Source organism: Nesoenas mayeri (genome assembly GCF_963082525.1).
Source record: "Nesoenas mayeri genome assembly, chromosome: 3".
Taxonomy (NCBI): Eukaryota; Metazoa; Chordata; class Aves; order Columbiformes; family Columbidae; genus Nesoenas; species Nesoenas mayeri.
This window is the reverse complement of record NC_137544.1, coordinates 102,878,673-102,896,519: the sequence shown is the minus strand read 5'-3', so window position 1 is coordinate 102,896,519 and position 17,847 is coordinate 102,878,673. Positions and strand designations below refer to the sequence as shown.

Here is a 17,847-nt window from a genome sequence, read left to right as displayed (position 1 = left end):
TTCAGCTGAAGCAGCCACAGCAAAGCAGCTGCTCCCCAAAAGCAGCCCCAGGCAGCTCAGGAGCTCTTTCCTTCTGTCTGCGAGTCATGGAAGCACAGCAAGCACCATATCTCATGCTGTTCTGAAAAGGCTCGTACTGATAACGCTTTATAAGGGCCATTTCCTTGCAATGCAAAGCAAAGTGAGCTTTTCACTTCTTTATTTTTGCCCCTCAGACAGAGAACGTTTCTCTGCTTTCATCTTATGACTATAAAATAAGAGGCATTTCTCCCTCACAGTTTCAGCTGCACTTTGTCTCACCAGGGCTGCGGTTGGGACAGTCCCTGCTGAAATGTTATATTTTAATGCATGTGCTCCTGCCACCTGCTTAACTAAGAGAACTTGCAAGAGTTCCTTCTGCCCTGTTATTTATCAACCTTACTGCTGACTCTTAATAAAAAAAGACCTCCTTGTGCTTCAGCCAGGTCTGCTGGTGGCTGACGGGCTCCTGGGGCAGCCCCTGTGGAGCTCTGCTGCTCAGATGCGCGGCCAGGCCATGGATGCTGCTGCCTACGAGCAGCTTTGGCAGCTGCAGAGGAAAAAAGCTGCTGAGCAGCGGTTTGGTCACCCAGAGCAGGGAAGGCGCACAGTGCTGCTCTCTGCACCAGCTAATGGGTGTTGGGGAAACAGCACGGAATGCTGCCTTGCGCAGAGCCCTGCAGTCATTTCCCAGTGACCGTGCAGCTCTTGTGGGGTAGTCAGCACTATGCTGACACAAGAAACACTTATTTTCGGTTAATATTTATCCTTTTCTCAGGCATCTTCCTGTCCTAAGACCCATCAGGCTGGGAGGAGTAAGCATGGCACTGCAGCTCCAAGTAAAATGCACGTATTCTGCCGACATGGGGCGCAAAGCGTGGCCGTTCACTTCTGCCCCTGTGCACCCCAGCCTCAGGTTTTACCCTGCTTTTCCTGGATTTGGGGAGACGGATTGCAGGGACACGCGCAGCAGGGTCCAGCCACAAGACTTAAAGTCCCAACATGCAGACGGCGTCACCTAGAGGGAACACATCCCTCCAGCTGAGAGATGGGAGGCATTTCACAGCTTTTCCCAGGGTCGCAGCAGCTTTCCCAAGGCTTGAAGGAGACCGAGCAGATTTTAAAAGCTAGTAATGTGACCACGATGGCCATGAAGCTGGTTCTTCGAAGCACAGTGGGGATGCGTTGCAGACCGCAGGACACCATTGCCGGAGGTGAACAGCAGTTCCTTGGTTGCAGAGCACCCTCTGGTGGGAAAATCGTGGTTTCCCAAACAAGAGCAAATCCACGCATAGCACAAGGCATGGATCTGTGAAGACCTCCTGGGAGGTGGATTTCCACCACATAGGGTTGCTTTGCTGGCAGACCCCAACGCAACACGGCCCTTGTCCCCATGCCCGCTGGTTTTGTGTGCCTGGTGTCCCTGCTTCCTCTCCCAGAGCTTCCAGGCAGATATCTCTTCTCCTTTGGCCACCACAGCCCCTTGCAGCTGCAGAGTCTCTCAGCTGGATCGCACCACTGCCACATGCCAGTCCATGGCCTGGCTGGCACAGGGATGCTGCTGGCAGCATATCTCACAATAAAAAAATCTGTAAATAATCACTCACTGATCTTGAAGTCTTCATAGCTGTAATAACCACGGGTCTGGATGGGAGCGGGTCACACTCCATAGGCTGCTGCAGTTCCCTTTGCCTTGGTCTTCATGGTTGTCATGATCCCCGGTGAGGCTGTGGCTCCTTGGGGAAGGGAGGAGCAGCATGTGCCTGCCTGCATGTGTGTGCACCCCCTTTTCAGCATAATGGGGACTTTGCTCTGTGTGGGGTCTCGGGCTGCTCTCACAAAACAAGCAGCATACACAGATTGCAAGCAGGCCCCAGCAAAACAGGCACAGGCAGCAGTTCAGCACTTCCAGTCCCTGGTTAGTCAGGGACCTGCCACACGACACCGGATGTGCCCCATCATGCCACATCCTCTGCCCCAGCTTCTACCTTAAAAGACCCACCAGCACCATAGGGGCAGGACCCATGGCCCAGCACTGGCTTGCTCAGCCCTGGTCCTGGGGCACACCGCTCCCCGCAGCAGCATTCCTGTAAGCGCTGCTTCACCAAGCGACAAAGCCAGTGAAAAACAACGTGTATCAGGGGACATCTCACCCTACCTGGCTCTGCAGGACCCTGCGTGGGGCTGTGTGTGCATTCCTCATATCTTGCAGGAACCACAGTCATCTGGCACTGCCCGGTGTTGAGGAGGGCATGGACATGGAATAAAAAGGCAGATTCTGCCTCAAAAGCACACACTGTAAACACAGGGCAGGAGGCACCTCCTGCACTTCAGGCCATTTCCCTGCCCCTCAGCAAGCTGCTGCCCAAACAGTACTTTAACCCAGCTGTGGGTGTGCTCCCTCTTAAATAAACACAGGAGGTTCCCCAACACCTGTTCTCCAGGTCTCCACCTGCTCTCCAACACAGCATTCAGTTCCCAGCACCTGAGAAATGCGTTTCCTTCCTCGCCTGGTCATTTTGGCTGCCCTGGGCATTGCCACCTTGTTGAGCTGGAGGCTGCTTCTTCGGAGCACAGCCATCGACCAAGGTAATACCTGGGCACCGTGGTGGTTCTGTGTGACTGGCAACATTTCTGTACCATGGATTAAATTATCTGGAGCTTTTTTTGGAGGTTCTTAGTGGGCAAATTCTAACAAAATTGGAAATGCTATTTGCAGAGCCCCAGGGAAGGGTAACCTGGGGAAAAAGCCCTTATTGTGAAGCCCTGCAGCTTTATGTCCTTAGTGGGGTCATTGGTCTCAGGTGTGGTGGGGAAGACAGGTGTCAGGCTGCTGGAGGTCACTCCTAAAAGCTTTGCTGGGAAGGGTAAAATGCTGTTGGGGAGACAGGAGCGGGCTAAGAAATCAGTGCCCAAATAGAATGCATCCCTCCAGTCCCAGCCAGTCCACGGTAAAGTCATCACTAGACTTTGCAGATGTTGTGGGACTGGGGCTGGTGGGTCGAAGAGCCACCCGGGACAGCTTCAGGCATCACTACATTTCTTCCTGCACTGCTGGTGTCCTTTTCCTGGTTTTAACTGTTCTTCTCTTCCCTGTGTGACTGCTGCCCCGAATTAGTGGAAAATATTTAACTTCCCAAGGACCTGTGAGAAACCAGCAAACTCACTGTTCTCCTCGGGGCTGCCAAATGCCTGCACTGAGCAGATGAAGCAGACGTGCTGCCGCAAAAAAAAATAGCAAGGCAGGCATTCATCCTCTGCATTCAAACCCTGTATGGCCTCTTCACATCAAAAATAAGATGATAAAGAGTAAGAAGGAAAGCTGAAATTTGAGAAATTAAGCTGACTATTATAGAGTCTTTTTATTTGCTTTTGCCTTTTATATTTGCTTTGTTGTCTTCTTGCTTCTGTTTGCATTTTGCTTTTTATTTGCTTTTGCTTTTTTATCTGCTGGAGAAAAAAATTACACATGGACATGATGCAAGAAGTTACAACATTTGGATTCCTAAATTGCCTCACGCCATTAAGAATAATTTCTTACTTTTGCATATATTTGATAGCTGATATTAACCAATTAACAGACACAAACAGGTTTGCAGGGGCTTTTGTATTTGTAGCTGCAAACCAATTTACTGCTCTTCCATCTTTCAGAACATTTCTCACTCCCTTTGTCAAACTCACCTCAGTCAAGCTTTGTTGAAAGTGAAGAGTTAAAAGCAAAAATTATGATTTAGTGTAGAACAGGGTCCATGTCACAAATCTACAGTCAAGATCAGTGCTCAGACACAGCGGTTTGAGGAAAGCAGGTCTGGGTGTCCATGTGCTCACACATTCACAGGGACAGAAACCTGTTTCCCCAGCAAAACCAGGCTCTTTGCCAGGCATGGTGAGGAGACCACTCCTGCCCTTCGCTCTTCATTCATGTTCTGTCCTTTCCACACTGGAATAGCTGGAAAAGAGCCTGCCACAGCATCCCATGCTGGGGTGCCAGCTTGGGGCAGAGGTCCACCATGAGTTTTCCTCACCCCTATCTTGAAATGGTGTTTCCCAGGTGACCTGGTTGCCAAGGCAGAGGAGGACTTCACTTTGACACTGGACACCTTCCTTCATGTTCAGCAGCTCAGGAAGAAGAGACTGAGAGCTTTCTGTAGCCGATCAGGCAAAGCCACCGCGCTTCCGAAGAGCCGGGAGGAGAGAGCCCGCCTGCTCTCAAGTTTGAGGGTGAGCACCAAGCTGGACCTCCTCTACTGCCAAGTGCCATCAACAGGGGTGGAGGAATGGCAGGAGCTTTTAGAGAAGCTAGAGGAGAAGGAAAACATCACTGTCCCGGGGCTGCTTCCCTACCCTCGGCGGCACATTTCAGAGGCACAGCTGAGCGAGTTCAACCTGACAGAGGTAAAGGCTGTGCTGGCGTCTTACACCAAAGTGCTGTTCATCAGGGACCCTTTCCAGAGGCTGATCTCCGCGTTCATGCAAGGCATGGGCAGCAGCCCTTCCTTCAGCAGCTTCGTTCAGGATGTTGTAGACAGCGGGCCGCACAATGGCAGCGCGACTTGGAGACCACTCGTCAGCCTCTGCCGGCCCTGTCTCATCCAGTATGACTACGTGGTGGCATTTGGCTTCCTCAGGCAGGAGCTGGGTCATCTGCTGCGGCGGGCCGGGCTGCCAGCAGACAGCCTTCTCCCTGAGTTCACCGACACCCAAGTGCAGTGGACCTACAGCTGGTTATCAGAGCAGATGTTCAGCGAGCTGTCCCTCCAACAAAAGAAGCAACTGTCACATTTCTACCGCTGGGACCTGTCTGCATTCCCATTTTCTAGCAGTTTGCTGACAGAGCTTCTCAGCACCCCGGAGACCTAGTAGCAATATGCTGGCTGGAGGGACTGTTTTGTAGGGTGTTAATCCAAATACAAGCCCTTCCACATATGGGCTGAACAGACCCTTGTTCCACAGCTGCATGTCATGCTTGTCCATGTCACAGCTCCATAAGGCACATCGGAGAGCTGAGTTAGATTGTGGTCGGGGTCAGGGTATCATGGCTCTTCACACGGCTGAATTGCATTCAAATACTGCAGGAGCAGGCGCTGGGGAAACATGTGGCTTTGAGGCTGTGAAAAATGCATGAACTGAATTGTGGTGGGGTAAACACCTCTCAGCAAACCTCATGTTTTGGGGTAGGTTGGGTCTGACCTGCTGCAAGCCACACCAGCACCCTCATGCTCTGCCTACACTGCCCTTCCATCTTCTGGGCTGCCTTTTGAGCCAAGAGGTTTGGCAATGGGTTCTTTGTGATAAACCTCCCCATACAGGTACAAGAAGCCCTTGTAAAGAAGCCTATTACCTGAGGTCTGTCCACTCTGCACAAGTAGGTGAGATACAACACAGAGTGGCACACCCTCCTGGGGAACCACTGGGGATGATCCCAATCCTTCACAGTCCAGGAAGGCCTGGCCCATCTTTTGGTCATATCTCTTCTGTGTAAACAGTTCCTGTTTATGTGACCCTGCATCTCCTGCATGTTTAGGCTCAAGAGAGCCCCAGGCATGTGACATGATGCCTGCTCCATTTGCAAGTTTTGAGTGAGGTTCCCCACTTCAGAGGCTGACCCAAATGGGCTAAGCCTGGTTTTCACCTGTACTCACCAGCAGCGAGACGAGGATAAGGCATTCTGGACCAGGCACCAGCCGCGCCACCTTGTCTCAGCAGCTGGTAGGCCCAGTGGAGGTGGCCAGAAACATCAAGGATGCATCACCCTGCTGCTGTGGGAAATGTGATGTGACTACTCTAAGCTCCTCCTGGCAGAAAGCTGCTGAGGTCTCTGCCTTCTTTTGGACTTGGCTGCCAGGGTGGCCTGGGTAGAGACCCAGGCTCTCCAGCTGGGTCCCCTGCCCTGTCTGGCTGGGTGGTCTGGAGCAACCACCCAGCCTTGGCCACTGAGCTGATCTGCTTCTGGGAAGGGTCCGAAATGCCAAGGATGAGCTGAAGTTGTCCAGGTTTCAAATTGTGACAGACTTTCACCATAGCAGACTAGTTTCCAGAATATTTTTTTAGCTTTATTTTGCAATGTTGTGACTTTCACAGAGAATTCTGCCTGTGACAAAGACACCGATTTGACAATGCTCATTAAAGAATGATAGTGTGAAAACTGTTGATTAGAAGTGACCTAAAACAATCACCAAAAACATAGCCTCCCTCTCTCATCAAGGGACATGCGATAAATAGCATTAGGACACAAAATGGGGCGGCCTCCTCTCACTCTCCCGCAAAGTATCCAGCTACAGTAACAATTATTTAAGTGCTGTTATTGTGCGTAATATTTTACAGTCCAGCAAGATGGCGCAGTTCCTCTTCTGAGGACTCACATCTGGACGGAGAGAAGCGGCAGATCTCCAAATACACTTAGCATTAGAGTCATGCATCCATGCTGCATTTCACTGCATGTACTAGGAAAGGAACATTTTTCTCTTCATAAGTAGCTTTTCTGTCTTCTGCAACTGCAAGCTGAAATGCTGAGCAGCGAGATATGCGTGAAGAGACCTGACACGGCACCTCAGAGAGGACTGTGCTGTGCATTCATGACAGCAGAGCTGTTCCTGGACCATGTTTTAAGTCAGGCAATATTACAACAATATCTCCTCTTCCTCCCAGCCCGTAGTGGGTCCCAGTCCTTCCCTAAGGTATCTGGCACTTGTTTCTATGGGAAAGTGATGTATGAAATGTTAAGACACTGGAGGTGAAATTAAAATCTCAGCTTTGTGTTCCTTCAGGTTCCTGTTCCACCTGCAGCCCAGCCAGGTATTGCATTGATTTCCCTGTAAATTCCTATTAGTCTCCAAGCTTCCCTTTTTCCTACACCCTCCAAAACAGTTTCTGTAATTATTTTGTAACCATAATTTTTTACTGTTTTCCACCACCCCCTCCTCCTGTCTGGTATTTTATATTGCCTACATTCAATTCCAGTGCACCCCTAATGGAAGATGTTTCCTCCTTCCATCAGCCGGTGGCTGTGGAAGGGTAATAAGAGGGCCCTGGGGTGGGGTGGGCTTGAGGACAAAGACTGGTTCCCAGGAAACAGTAGATCACTGATGATGCAGCAAAAGTGGCTCCACAGGCTAAAGTGTGCACTGAACTAGCGTCCTCTGACCATTGCATATACAGATAACTTGGCAAATGCACATCAAATTAATGTACAAAGTGAAAAACACAAGAGAGACTTGACAAATTTTGTTTTTTTTAAAAAAAAATCACCTCACCAGGCATTCAGTGTGGCTACGTGAGACATCACAAACCCATTCTGAAATGATGAAAAAGGTGCTCCCAGAACCATGGGGGACACAGAGCACTTGCTCCTCCTGTCAGTGACATCCCACCATGTCCCAGGACTCTCACAGGGAGAAGGTCCCCGTGAATGCTGGCAGCTTTCTCCTGAGACAGCGCTGGAAGCTCCTCCATATCACACTCTCTGCCTGTAGCTCCCCATGTTCTGCATTAGCACACATGATGTCCCCTTTGTAGCACTCTCGGTCTGGTTTGAATGAGCAGGTCCGGTGATCCCATGAGGTCAAACGCCGCAGAAACAGTGCTGATACCTGTCTGCCTTGCAGGCTTTGCATTTTGTATCCCTCCCCAGACATTTTAAGAACGGGAATACACAGGCTCCAATAGGTGTTCTTGCACACAAATGATCACATTTTCTTCTCTAAGAGGTTTTTTTATATATTGCCATCTTTCGGGAGAAAACAAAAATGTTTTCTTGCCCAGTACCTCAGAGCTTAAGAAACAACAGTATCATATTTCAATTAATAAAACAATTACATAGCAAGCCCAGCGGGCACAAAATACTTTCTGCAATTCACATGTACAAACGCCCTTTTCCCAAATGGTAGACCTAGAATATTTTAAGCAAGAAATAAATTTACACTTTTCCAAACTAAATGCCCTGGAGTGCTTAAAAAAGAAGTTTCAAACTGTGCATACATTGTTAGGTCCTAAGATGAAAGCAAATTTCAAGCAGGATGTATGTGAGCAAAATTTTGTATAAGGCAATAGAGTTACATCCTCTTGCATCATATTATTTTGATGGCCCTAGAAGTGCAAAAATAGAAAAAGGACATTTTCGTAAAGCTGTGGGCCAGAAAAACAGATAAAAGTCTGCAGGTGATGAGCATGGCCAATATCATCTAAAGATAGCACAATGCTACAGTGTTAAATCTGAGTGCCAAAATCTGTGAAGAGTGATGCCCAACACTAAATCCAACAAAAAAAATACATTCAACCCAAAAAGCATGAGGTCATCACATAGTCAGCACATTTCTCAGACAAACAGTCCCTGTAGGAAAGCATACCCATTCTCTCACATTCTGCAAAACTAAGGGTTGTCCTGAAAAGAAGGCCAGGCCATAGCATGAGGGCAAGAGATTGACCCTAGAGGGCACCCAGAGCCAACTAATCCCCATCTGTGTCTGTCCCTGTCCTGTCCATTTCCTGGGCTGGTATAAATTGCCTTGGGAGCAATTATGAGTCACTTCTTCCATTACTCCAAGGTCCCTTTCTCAGATGCCCTCTCCTGTTTAAAAGATGGAGGAAAGATGTGGAGGTATGGCGGGGAAAAGGCTGAGCGAGTCAAGTAAATCAGCATCTTGCTGGAAGACCTCTTGGTATCTTTAGTTTTTGTCTTTAATCAGAGAAGACAAGGTAGCACATGAAGTAAAACTTCATTAAAGCCCTGGGGCAGACAAAATGATCCTCATTCATCTAAGGATAAATCAGCTATTGGTCACATTTTGGAGTTTTCCTCTGAATCACTTTTGTTATGTATGTGAGACGATCATTGTCAGCTAACATCAAAACTCCTCCTCATCTTCTGCTAAGTGTACATCTGGCTTGGTGTGCAGAGGGGGCATAACAGGGTCCAGCCCTTAGCGCCTCTCATCCCTTCCCCCATCTCAGCTAGAGGACTGTTTGTCTGGGTTCCAGTTAAGTCCTTCTTGGCATCACATCACAAGAGGATCCATCTTTTCTTCACAGTAGGTAAAACAAAACAAAACAAAACACCACCAACAAACAACCACCCTGTGATTTCACATTGGCTGGTAATAAGCATGTCTCCCCTCTTTGCAGCAATTTTAAATGAAACCTCTAAGATTTTTCAATTACATCTGGATAACTTCACCTTCCACTTGCTCTCCATTTGAATTTGCATCAGAGCTATAATCTGGCAGCAATTCTCTCTCCTAGAGAAAATAATGATTGGACAATTAAATGTGAGATCTCCATGAATCAGTGGATAAGCCACATGAACACAGATTTTTTTTTTCCATTATAGTCCTACTGCCTTGTGGTCCCTCTGGTGTAAGCTCAGTTTTACGAGGAGAGTTTGTTCCTCCAACTTCCCTCTTACACACGCACAGACCACGGCTTAAAGGTCCCTGGCTCAGCAGAAGGGCACTGTAAAGAGGAAAAACAAAACAAAACAAAACAAAAAACCACAAACACACAAAAACCAGTTAGCAACAGTGGCAATAAGGCAGGGTCCTAGCCTGGGTTGGGCATGCCCCACCATGGTCCCTTTGAGGTAGGTGAGTTTGTACAGTTGAAGATCTGAGCTCATATCTCAGTCTTTCAAAACACAAATGTCTGTCTCATGGCACTTCTGTTAGAGGCTGTTCCTGGCTCTGGCTGAAGACCTGGTGGTCAACAGTTAGTGCATGTTCTCAAAACTATTTATGAGCCTTTCTCCCCAGACATCAATGCAAGCATTAGGTGAGAAAGACTAAGATATGCAGGTTTTGCTCTTAACCACAGTGGCGATCAAGCTGATGAAAGCCTGGAGGATGGCCACATGGACAGCTGTTTTCTGAGTCACTGAAATCAGTAGGACTCTGGGTGGACCCAATTCTATGCAGCTCTGTCCCAGCACAGTGACAGAGGAAGAGGCCATGAAGAGACAGTTACAGGATTAAATTCTGCACTCCTTCAGATCAACCCCACAGCCTTTAAGGAGACACCTGTGGCCATAACATTGAGCAAAGTGAGTGTTTTCAGGAAAACCTTCCTCTCCCTCCCACCCTGAGAAACACCACTAAATCACAGAGTTGACCTGCAAGATATGTTAGTGGTGGTGATCCCCTAGGAAATCATGGTCAGGAACAGTAGGGCAAGTCATCAGTGCTTTGTTCTACAGACAGCACCTAAGAATGAAGGAATGAACTGCAGGTTCAGTGCTACTGTATGGCAGCCCTTCCTACAATAGGAGCCCTAGCAATGCTGGTCTGTACATTTGTCTGTATTTGATGGTCCATTAAATGAAGGATAATACCCCTGAAATAAAAATCAGCTTCTTAAGTGGGGCCACAACCTCCCCATCGTGCCCTAATCCCAGACCTGGGCCACCGTGGCCAACACACACGCTCCATTTGAAGCAGGCTGGCTAGGGAACAGACTATGAAACCAGAAGCTGTTACCATTTTGGTGAAGATGTCCACACAAGCATTGCGGATCCTCTCTGGGGTGGCAGGGCTGTCCAGCCTGAATGGTTCAGTCAGGCCAGAGTCCTTCCTCGCTGAGTAGATGGCATCTTTAATGGCATAAAACACTGAGGCAGACAGGAATAGAGGTGGCTCTCCCACAGCCTAGACAAAACAAAAGCAAGAGTGAGGCTGCAGCCCAAAATAGTCCTGGCCCTGGAAATGTTCGTGAGTCTAACAGAAAGATGAGCAAGACCTACGTGACAATCAGGAATTGTTCTCATTCCTCATTACTTTTGTAGGAAAACAAAAGATTTCTAACACAGCAAGGCTGTTATAAAAGAAAAAGGTACTAACTAATTCGGACAACTTTTGGGGATGCTAAAGCTGCAGCAAAGGGAATTCAGATAAGGCAGTGGTGAACTGTTTGGGTGGAGAGTAGGATGCTCCATCACTGGGGGTCCTTCTGAAACAGCAGGAACACCTGCCTCAGGGATTACACAATTATTATCTAGTACTGAGGTCCCTGCCTACCCCTTCTTTCTTCATTCTGCCATCAGTGCTCATCACCCAGATAGTTCTCATTGATAAAGATGTTCCTATGGATGGATGGAGGGGACAAGAGAAGCTGTAGCGAGCCTGACCAGGCATATACACATAAGGATGCTGCGTGGCCTCTCTAAATGCTCCATTGAACCATAAGTGAAGCAAATTCATTGATGCTGTACATCCAGTCCTGCTCTGTGCAACCCTCACTAACTGCAGAAAACAGCACTAACTGCAGTGGGAACAGCTGAAGGCCATGTGGATTAATAATGGACATTTAAGGGTGATGTGGGCACTGTGAAACAGCAAAGGAAGCACAACATGAAAACTCAGACACAAGATTGTGGTATATCAGATCTGGGAAGTGACACTGCTGGAAATGTTATCTGCCGTGGTTGCTCTGGTGCCAGGGAGGGGCAACCAGGGAGCTGACATGCAGAGGGAGGCTGGCAGCCTCTGCCACAGCAGAACTGGCACAGCAAAGCCACTTCAGGTCTCTCTAATGGACCATCAGGGCAGCAATGTGCAGGTTATTTCAGTTCTTCCTAGCTGAAATGGAGAGTATACACATTTCTGGTAAGGAATGGGAACACGTCCTAACCCCAGAATAAAGCCAGTATAACAGGATAAATTATTTAGACACATACATCATTGCTTTATCACACTCAGCTTCACAAAATTACAGAGCAGTGAGAGGCCTGCAGATCTGGTAGGTATACCTTGGATGAATAAACCGCCTTGCTGTTTGGGCAGTCACGGAGAAGAGACACATAGAATTCTGTTGGGATGTCTCCAAATGCTGGGATTTTGTACATCCCAGGCCCTCGAGTGTACAAGTTTCCTTCAGGAGAATAGCGCAGCTCCTCCATGGTGAAGAGCCCAAGGCCTTGGACAAATGCTCCTTCTATCTACAAACACATGCAAACAAGGTTACATTACTTTTTGTGTGTTGTTCTTCCCTGCACAAGAACAAACAGTGATGATTTCCACCAGAGTTTTCAGTCCTCCCCTTCTGACTCATTTCCCACTTTTCATCTCAAAGCTCTTGTCCTTTCTGCTGAGTACAGCCTGGCACCTTCGCACAATTCCTGTGTTCCCATATATTTGTGACTGCATTTCCCTGGCAGGTGAAGCAATTTACAAATACACGTGAACAGATATGCTGTAAACACAGGACAAGAATTTTCTGATTAAGCAAGGGGAAAAAAAAATCAATGCCAAAATATTGATTACTTCACAGGCAGTTTAACACTGAATGAGTTGTACTTGCTGATAATTGAAAGGACAAGAAGATTAAAAGGACTGAAGATGACATGACACAAGAAGACAAACTATGTTATGTTTTTTATTTCAGTATGAATGCTTTCCTAAGTGCTGCATATTCTCAGGTCATCAGCACAGACACCTGCAAAAATTCTAGATTTTAGGAGAGGAAAAAGAAAAGGGGGGGGGGGGGGGAGCAGCTATGAGAGGGTGGTGTGCTCAAACAACCCTATATAAAGAAGCTCTGCTCTCTGTGCCCACAGAAAGATGTGACAGACAGACCAGCCTAAAGATTTGGCACAAACATGCATTAAGCCAGCTCTGCATGCTTATGTTCCTGCAGTCGTACAAGATTCTTTCTCTCTCCAACCCCCAGATCCTCTGCAGCTATTCATGGAAGGACACAGGAAGCTGAGATCTCTGACAGGCTCCATATAGCCCATCTCTTCACTCCCAGACCCAAACCGACAGGCTGCAAAAACAGAAAGGTTCCTTCTCCCTTTAGTCACTTCCAAAAAAGTGTCTCTCAGAATAAATGTCATTTTCAAAGAGGTTTAATTTTAACTATAGCAGAGCTCTGTGAATTGTGATCTCATATAAACCACAAATCCTGCAGCAGTTTCACTGGAGTTATGCCATATCAACATCTAGAGTTAGCAAGGGAGCTAAGATGACTAAATGAGCATGTGCAAATGTCTAATGATTTATCTCTTAGTATATCAAACAACTTTGTGTTTATTACCTTTATTTCCTGAGAGGTATTTGTTTTGATTATTACTGCACAACATATGGAAGTAAGTTTGTCCCTGCCCACAGAATTTGCAAGCTAAGTCACTGGTCCAGCTTCCTACTGAGATCCCTACACAGCAGTAGCTGGAAGACAGAATCTGGCACCCTAACTATTCACAGAAGAATTTTCACTGAATTAAATGGGACTTGATATTGACAGATAGGAGTATAAAAAGTAGGTGTGGGATTTAGTCTCTTTCTGCCACATTTCAGATATCACGTTTGGGATGAGGTTATTCCATTGTATTAGTATTATCTGCATTCATTCCTTAGGCAAGGCAGATGCTGAAAAGCATCAGTGAGGTGATAACTGGAGAATATAATGTAGTCTTAACATCCAAGTCAAAAAAAACCCCAACCAAACAAACAAAAAGCCACAACATACACAATATTTCCCTACATAATTCTGTCCCTGTTGCATAGTTAAGTGTAGGTCAAACTGTATTTCATAGCTAGTCTAAAATGCCTCACTGGATACCCATGTTTAAAATGCTCTTTTTCAAAGGCACAACCTGTAGAGGGATAATGGCTCATCTATAAAAGCCTGAGGGTAGTGTGATTGCTGTAGCACAGTGGAAATAGCAAACCTAGTTCACTTACCTGTCCTATATCTATGGCTGGGTTCAGACTGGTACCAACATCCATGACAATGTCTGTGCGCATGTTCTAAAAGTCAGAAATAAAGAATAAATCAGCACAGAACATTGAAAGTGGTACACCGTGGTCTTGTACCAGGAGGAGTGATGCACCCAAGCACTACCCACACTTGGCTGGTGTTCAACAATCTATCTCAGCTCAGCTCTCCATACTGACTTTTAACCTGAGTTCATGCCTAAAGTAAATCAAAGGAACACACTGCAATTTTCCACAGCGGTCCAATGGATCCAATTTATACTAGTTCCAAGATGCTGGAGTCAGTGCTCTGTACCTGAGCATAACCAAGTCAGATTCTGATTTTTTTTTTCTATTTTTTTCTTTCTTTCTAAGTCTTCAGTGCTATTTTCAATTATTAACTCAATTTCAGTATGCTTCTGCTGTTTTGTGCTAACACAGTGCTGCTATCTCTTACTTAGCAAATCCAATAACTTTTGCAATCATTCATTAAGCCTCCTAGTATCCCCGCAGGGTAGATAATTGTCATTTTATTGTACTTTACGGATTGTTGCACTGTGGAATAGAGGAGTTAAGAAATTTACTGAAGGTCACATCAGACCAATGACAGAGCTAGGAAGAGGCTAACACCCAGTATTTGTTCTAACTCCCTGTGAATGTTTCCTTCACCTGAACACAGAGAGCTATTTCACTGCTGACATGCTCACCTTGTGGTCACCTGTCAGGCAGTCTATCTCAACCTCAGAGCAAGCAACACCGTAACTGAAGTAGCAGAATGGTTTCCCTTCGTTCTTCTCAAAGTCGTAGCCAAGGTCAGGAATTCTTGATACAAAGAAAAACAAAACCACATTTCATTCCATGAACAGTCAAAATGAAAACAAACACATTAGAACTTATCAGAATCCTTATTCACTTTTGATTCATCCCTTCCATCAAGCACATGCAGAAATGAAAAGTGTAAACAACTATAAACAGAAATCTACTAAAGCTGCCCTGTATTCCAAAACCTGACTCAAACTATGTTAGCCATCTTCATTTCCCCATGAATCTCAGGGCTTGTGATGGCTATTATGAACTCATTACCACCAGTCCACCAGCAAATCTTTTGCTTTTATAGTGCAGTTGAATATTTCTTGGAGGTTCGTTAAATTTCAGAGGATAATCAAGTTGAACCAGAAACTGGATTAACCTAAGAACTGATTTTAAGCACAGTTCATGGCAAACCTTGTATCCATCTACTGACACTGAAAATGAGTTTATTAAAATACTGACAGTCACTTGGTTAAGAGAAAAACACATTTCTGAGATGCAACAGAAATGAGCTCATATTGTATTTTAGTCCTAAACAGGCTCTCCTCAGCACTGTGTTTAGTTTCTTATGTCAGTCCCTCTGCCTCAGATATGATGGATCTCTGTTTTCCTCCAGCAGTACAGCTGATTTACAAAAGTGCCACATTTCAGAACTGCACAGGAACCAGCAAGACTTTAAAGTGAGACGATTAAGTTGAAAACACCGGTATCTGCTCATGCCACAACAGACAGGATAATGCTCTAGCCAATTGTCGTAAGCAGCTTTGTCCTCAAGGACAACCCCTGCCCCCTTTTCCCCTGCATCACAGTTCTAGTGAAACACTCAGTCATGAAGCTGACAAAGATTAGGGCCCACAGCAAAGCTCCTATTTCATTCGTGCCTCCTCAGACCCAGGTCAGCTAGAGTGAAGTTAGATCCGCCTCAGATTTACATGAGATCTCAACCTGGCCCCAAGAGCTGTGCTCCATCAGGAACCAGTTCTCCCCAGCCAGTAGAGTGTTAATCTCAGTTTAGCATTTCTAGGTAGGGAAGAGCATGCAGCCCCAAGTTAGAGCAGTGACAGAGGGACAGGGGCTGTAAATCCTCCCAGAATTTCCCTGGATGCAATTGAATAAGAGCTGTGCCTCTGCAGTGTGGATATTCACTCACCTATAAAACCCCGTGGCTGACAGGCTAACACAGTTCTCATAGGCGGCTTTAATCTGGCAAAGTGAACAAGAGTTTGAAAACAGTAATTTTCCAACCAGTCCCTGCAAAATAGCTACCCTAAATGTAATTCCAGGAGAGCATGAATAGAAGGTGCCCAGTGAGAGACAGCTGTCATGCTACCCAGCACCAGCAGTGCCAAGGAAAACATCATGATGCACCTGCTTCCCCACATAGCCACGTCAGCAGCTACCAAGGGCAGAACTTGAGGAATAGAAGGGATAAGACTTGCTCATTTGTTCAGCTCTCAGCTATAAGTTAGATTTTCAACCTCAGAGACAAAGGTTAAACTGACAGTCATCTTGACTTGAGTGAGGCATGGGGAAATCCTATCCTGATTTCCAAATCACAAAGTCAAAGCTCCTCCCATGAAGAGGAGAGCTTGGATCTGAAAATGGCCTGAAAGCCTTAGAGCTCACCAGTCTCTTACTATTGAGGGTACAGAGATATTGCAGCCAAGGAGCTGCAATATCTACAGGAGGCAGCCAGGAGCTGCATAACTACAGGAGGCAGATGGCAGCTTAGAGTCATCTTCATCACAGAATCCCTTCACTACGAATCAGGTTTCTTCATGTCCAGGTCTGTAGTCTGACTAGAAAGATATATGTAACCAGTCAAGACTTTTATTTGGTCAAGTTTGTCATAGACAGGACCCAGGATGTGGAGAAATCTCAGTATTAAAGTAATAACTGATGTTTTGGGGATGACCTCTTGCAAGCTTTGGTTACTTCCCTTGTCAGGTTTCTATTTCACTGTCTTTGCTCAAATTTTGTTACTGAGATGCAGAAGGCCTGAAGGATATACCTGCATACAGTGTTTGCCCACTATAACAATCTCTGACAACACACACTTTTCTCATGACAAACAGCTTACCCAATCTTCCCAGGATCCTTTGGGATTAGACTGTTTGATCGGCTCAAGCCTTTTTAAGATAGTCTGACATGCGTTCTGAAAAACAAAGAGAGAGAAGCAATCCTTTAAGATTTGAAAAGTCAGCCTATGGTATTAAGAGTCCTATAAGAATTTCAAAGAACCTTCTGTTTAAATCAATATTGCCTTTAGGACTCTGGCATATCACAAAGAGGAACAAGATTCACTAACAGATGGTTTGCTATATAGGAGGAAATGTTGACAGAGTTTTTAATACAGATTGGCTGTGCTGACAGCAGAAGGGAATCCTAAATACAGCACTGAACTTTCCAGACCATGATGCAAAATATCAGAAGTCCACCCATTTATACAGTAACTTTTTCTGTACCAATCATAGCAGGACACCTTAGCATACCTTGCAAGGTGACCCTGTAACACTGAAAAAAAAATACTCTTGCTGAAATTCAACCTTCTCAGATAAGCTGTGCAGGGAATAAAAACAGCCTTCCTCTTTTCTTCAAGTCTGAGAATGACCAGTACTAAATTCCTCTTTTCAATGGAAGTCATACACCCTGCAAATATATGCATTAGTAACTCTACCATGTCAGCAAGTCACGACCGTGCCATTGCAACAGGAGGATGTTTGCTCTAAGTGTATCAACACTTTGAGGTCTTTGGTTCTCGAGTAGAGTCCACAAATCACCTGCTGTTCATATTTGCAGCACAACACATTTGTTATAGATAAGGCCACATTAATTACTAAGAAGCTAGCTATTTAAACGGATGCTTTGTTCTTCTGTTCATTTTGAGTAATCAAAACAGTCCATTTTCAAACTACAAAAGGACTGAAGGAGAGTGTTAAACAACTTGGAAAAAAACAGAGGTTACAGCAGGTAAAGAAGTTATCAAGTATCCTTAGCCTGGAATTGCCTTTTGATGCTTGTATTTTCCTTAAGCAATAGATAAATACTCATCAACTTTTCATGCTCTGGAGTCCCAGCTTATAACCCACTCATTTAAATAACTCAGTTTCCATACATGGACGGCCATTCCATTGATGTCCGCACTGACAGATGCAGCTGTTGGGGAGGTATTTGGGACAGTGTTTGTGCTGGTCTCACTGATGTGAATTTTGGAGGTGGGGATTCCCAGTGACCTGCTAGCAACCTGCAGAGCAAAGGTAGACAATTGGTAAAGCAGCTGCTCTTATACATGGGCATAAGCATTCATAGCTTACACTGCAACCTCTACCCTCTCTCATCCTAA

General features: G+C 46.0%; 2 protein-coding genes across 3 annotated transcripts in view; one reads left to right on the top strand and one right to left on the bottom strand.

Moving 5' to 3' along the window:
* Window positions 1-1,162: 1,162 nt before the first annotated feature.
* LOC308038692 (carbohydrate sulfotransferase 8-like) lies at window positions 1,163-4,878 on the top strand (the record flags this gene model as incomplete). The annotated part of the gene is made up of 2 exons (XM_080341467.1): window positions 1,163-1,232; window positions 4,070-4,878. 2 exons carry the CDS (start codon window positions 1,163-1,165, stop codon window positions 4,876-4,878), a joined length of 879 nt encoding a protein of 292 aa, XP_080197593.1.
* A 4,536-nt stretch (window positions 4,879-9,414) lies between these two features.
* XDH (xanthine dehydrogenase) overlaps window positions 9,415-17,847 on the bottom strand; it is a gene marked incomplete at both ends in the record, with an annotated part of 49,545 nt that continues 41,112 nt past the window's right edge. For both annotated transcript variants that reach the window (XM_080342902.1, XM_080342903.1), the window contains 8 exons: window positions 9,415-9,465; window positions 10,482-10,649; window positions 11,750-11,938; window positions 13,683-13,748; window positions 14,402-14,516; window positions 15,655-15,707; window positions 16,585-16,659; window positions 17,620-17,748. In XM_080342902.1, the coding sequence (XP_080199028.1) occupies window positions 9,415-9,465; window positions 10,482-10,649; window positions 11,750-11,938; window positions 13,683-13,748; window positions 14,402-14,516; window positions 15,655-15,707; window positions 16,585-16,659; window positions 17,620-17,748 (846 nt within the window). The remainder of the gene's footprint in view (window positions 9,466-10,481; window positions 10,650-11,749; window positions 11,939-13,682; window positions 13,749-14,401; window positions 14,517-15,654; window positions 15,708-16,584; window positions 16,660-17,619; window positions 17,749-17,847) is intronic.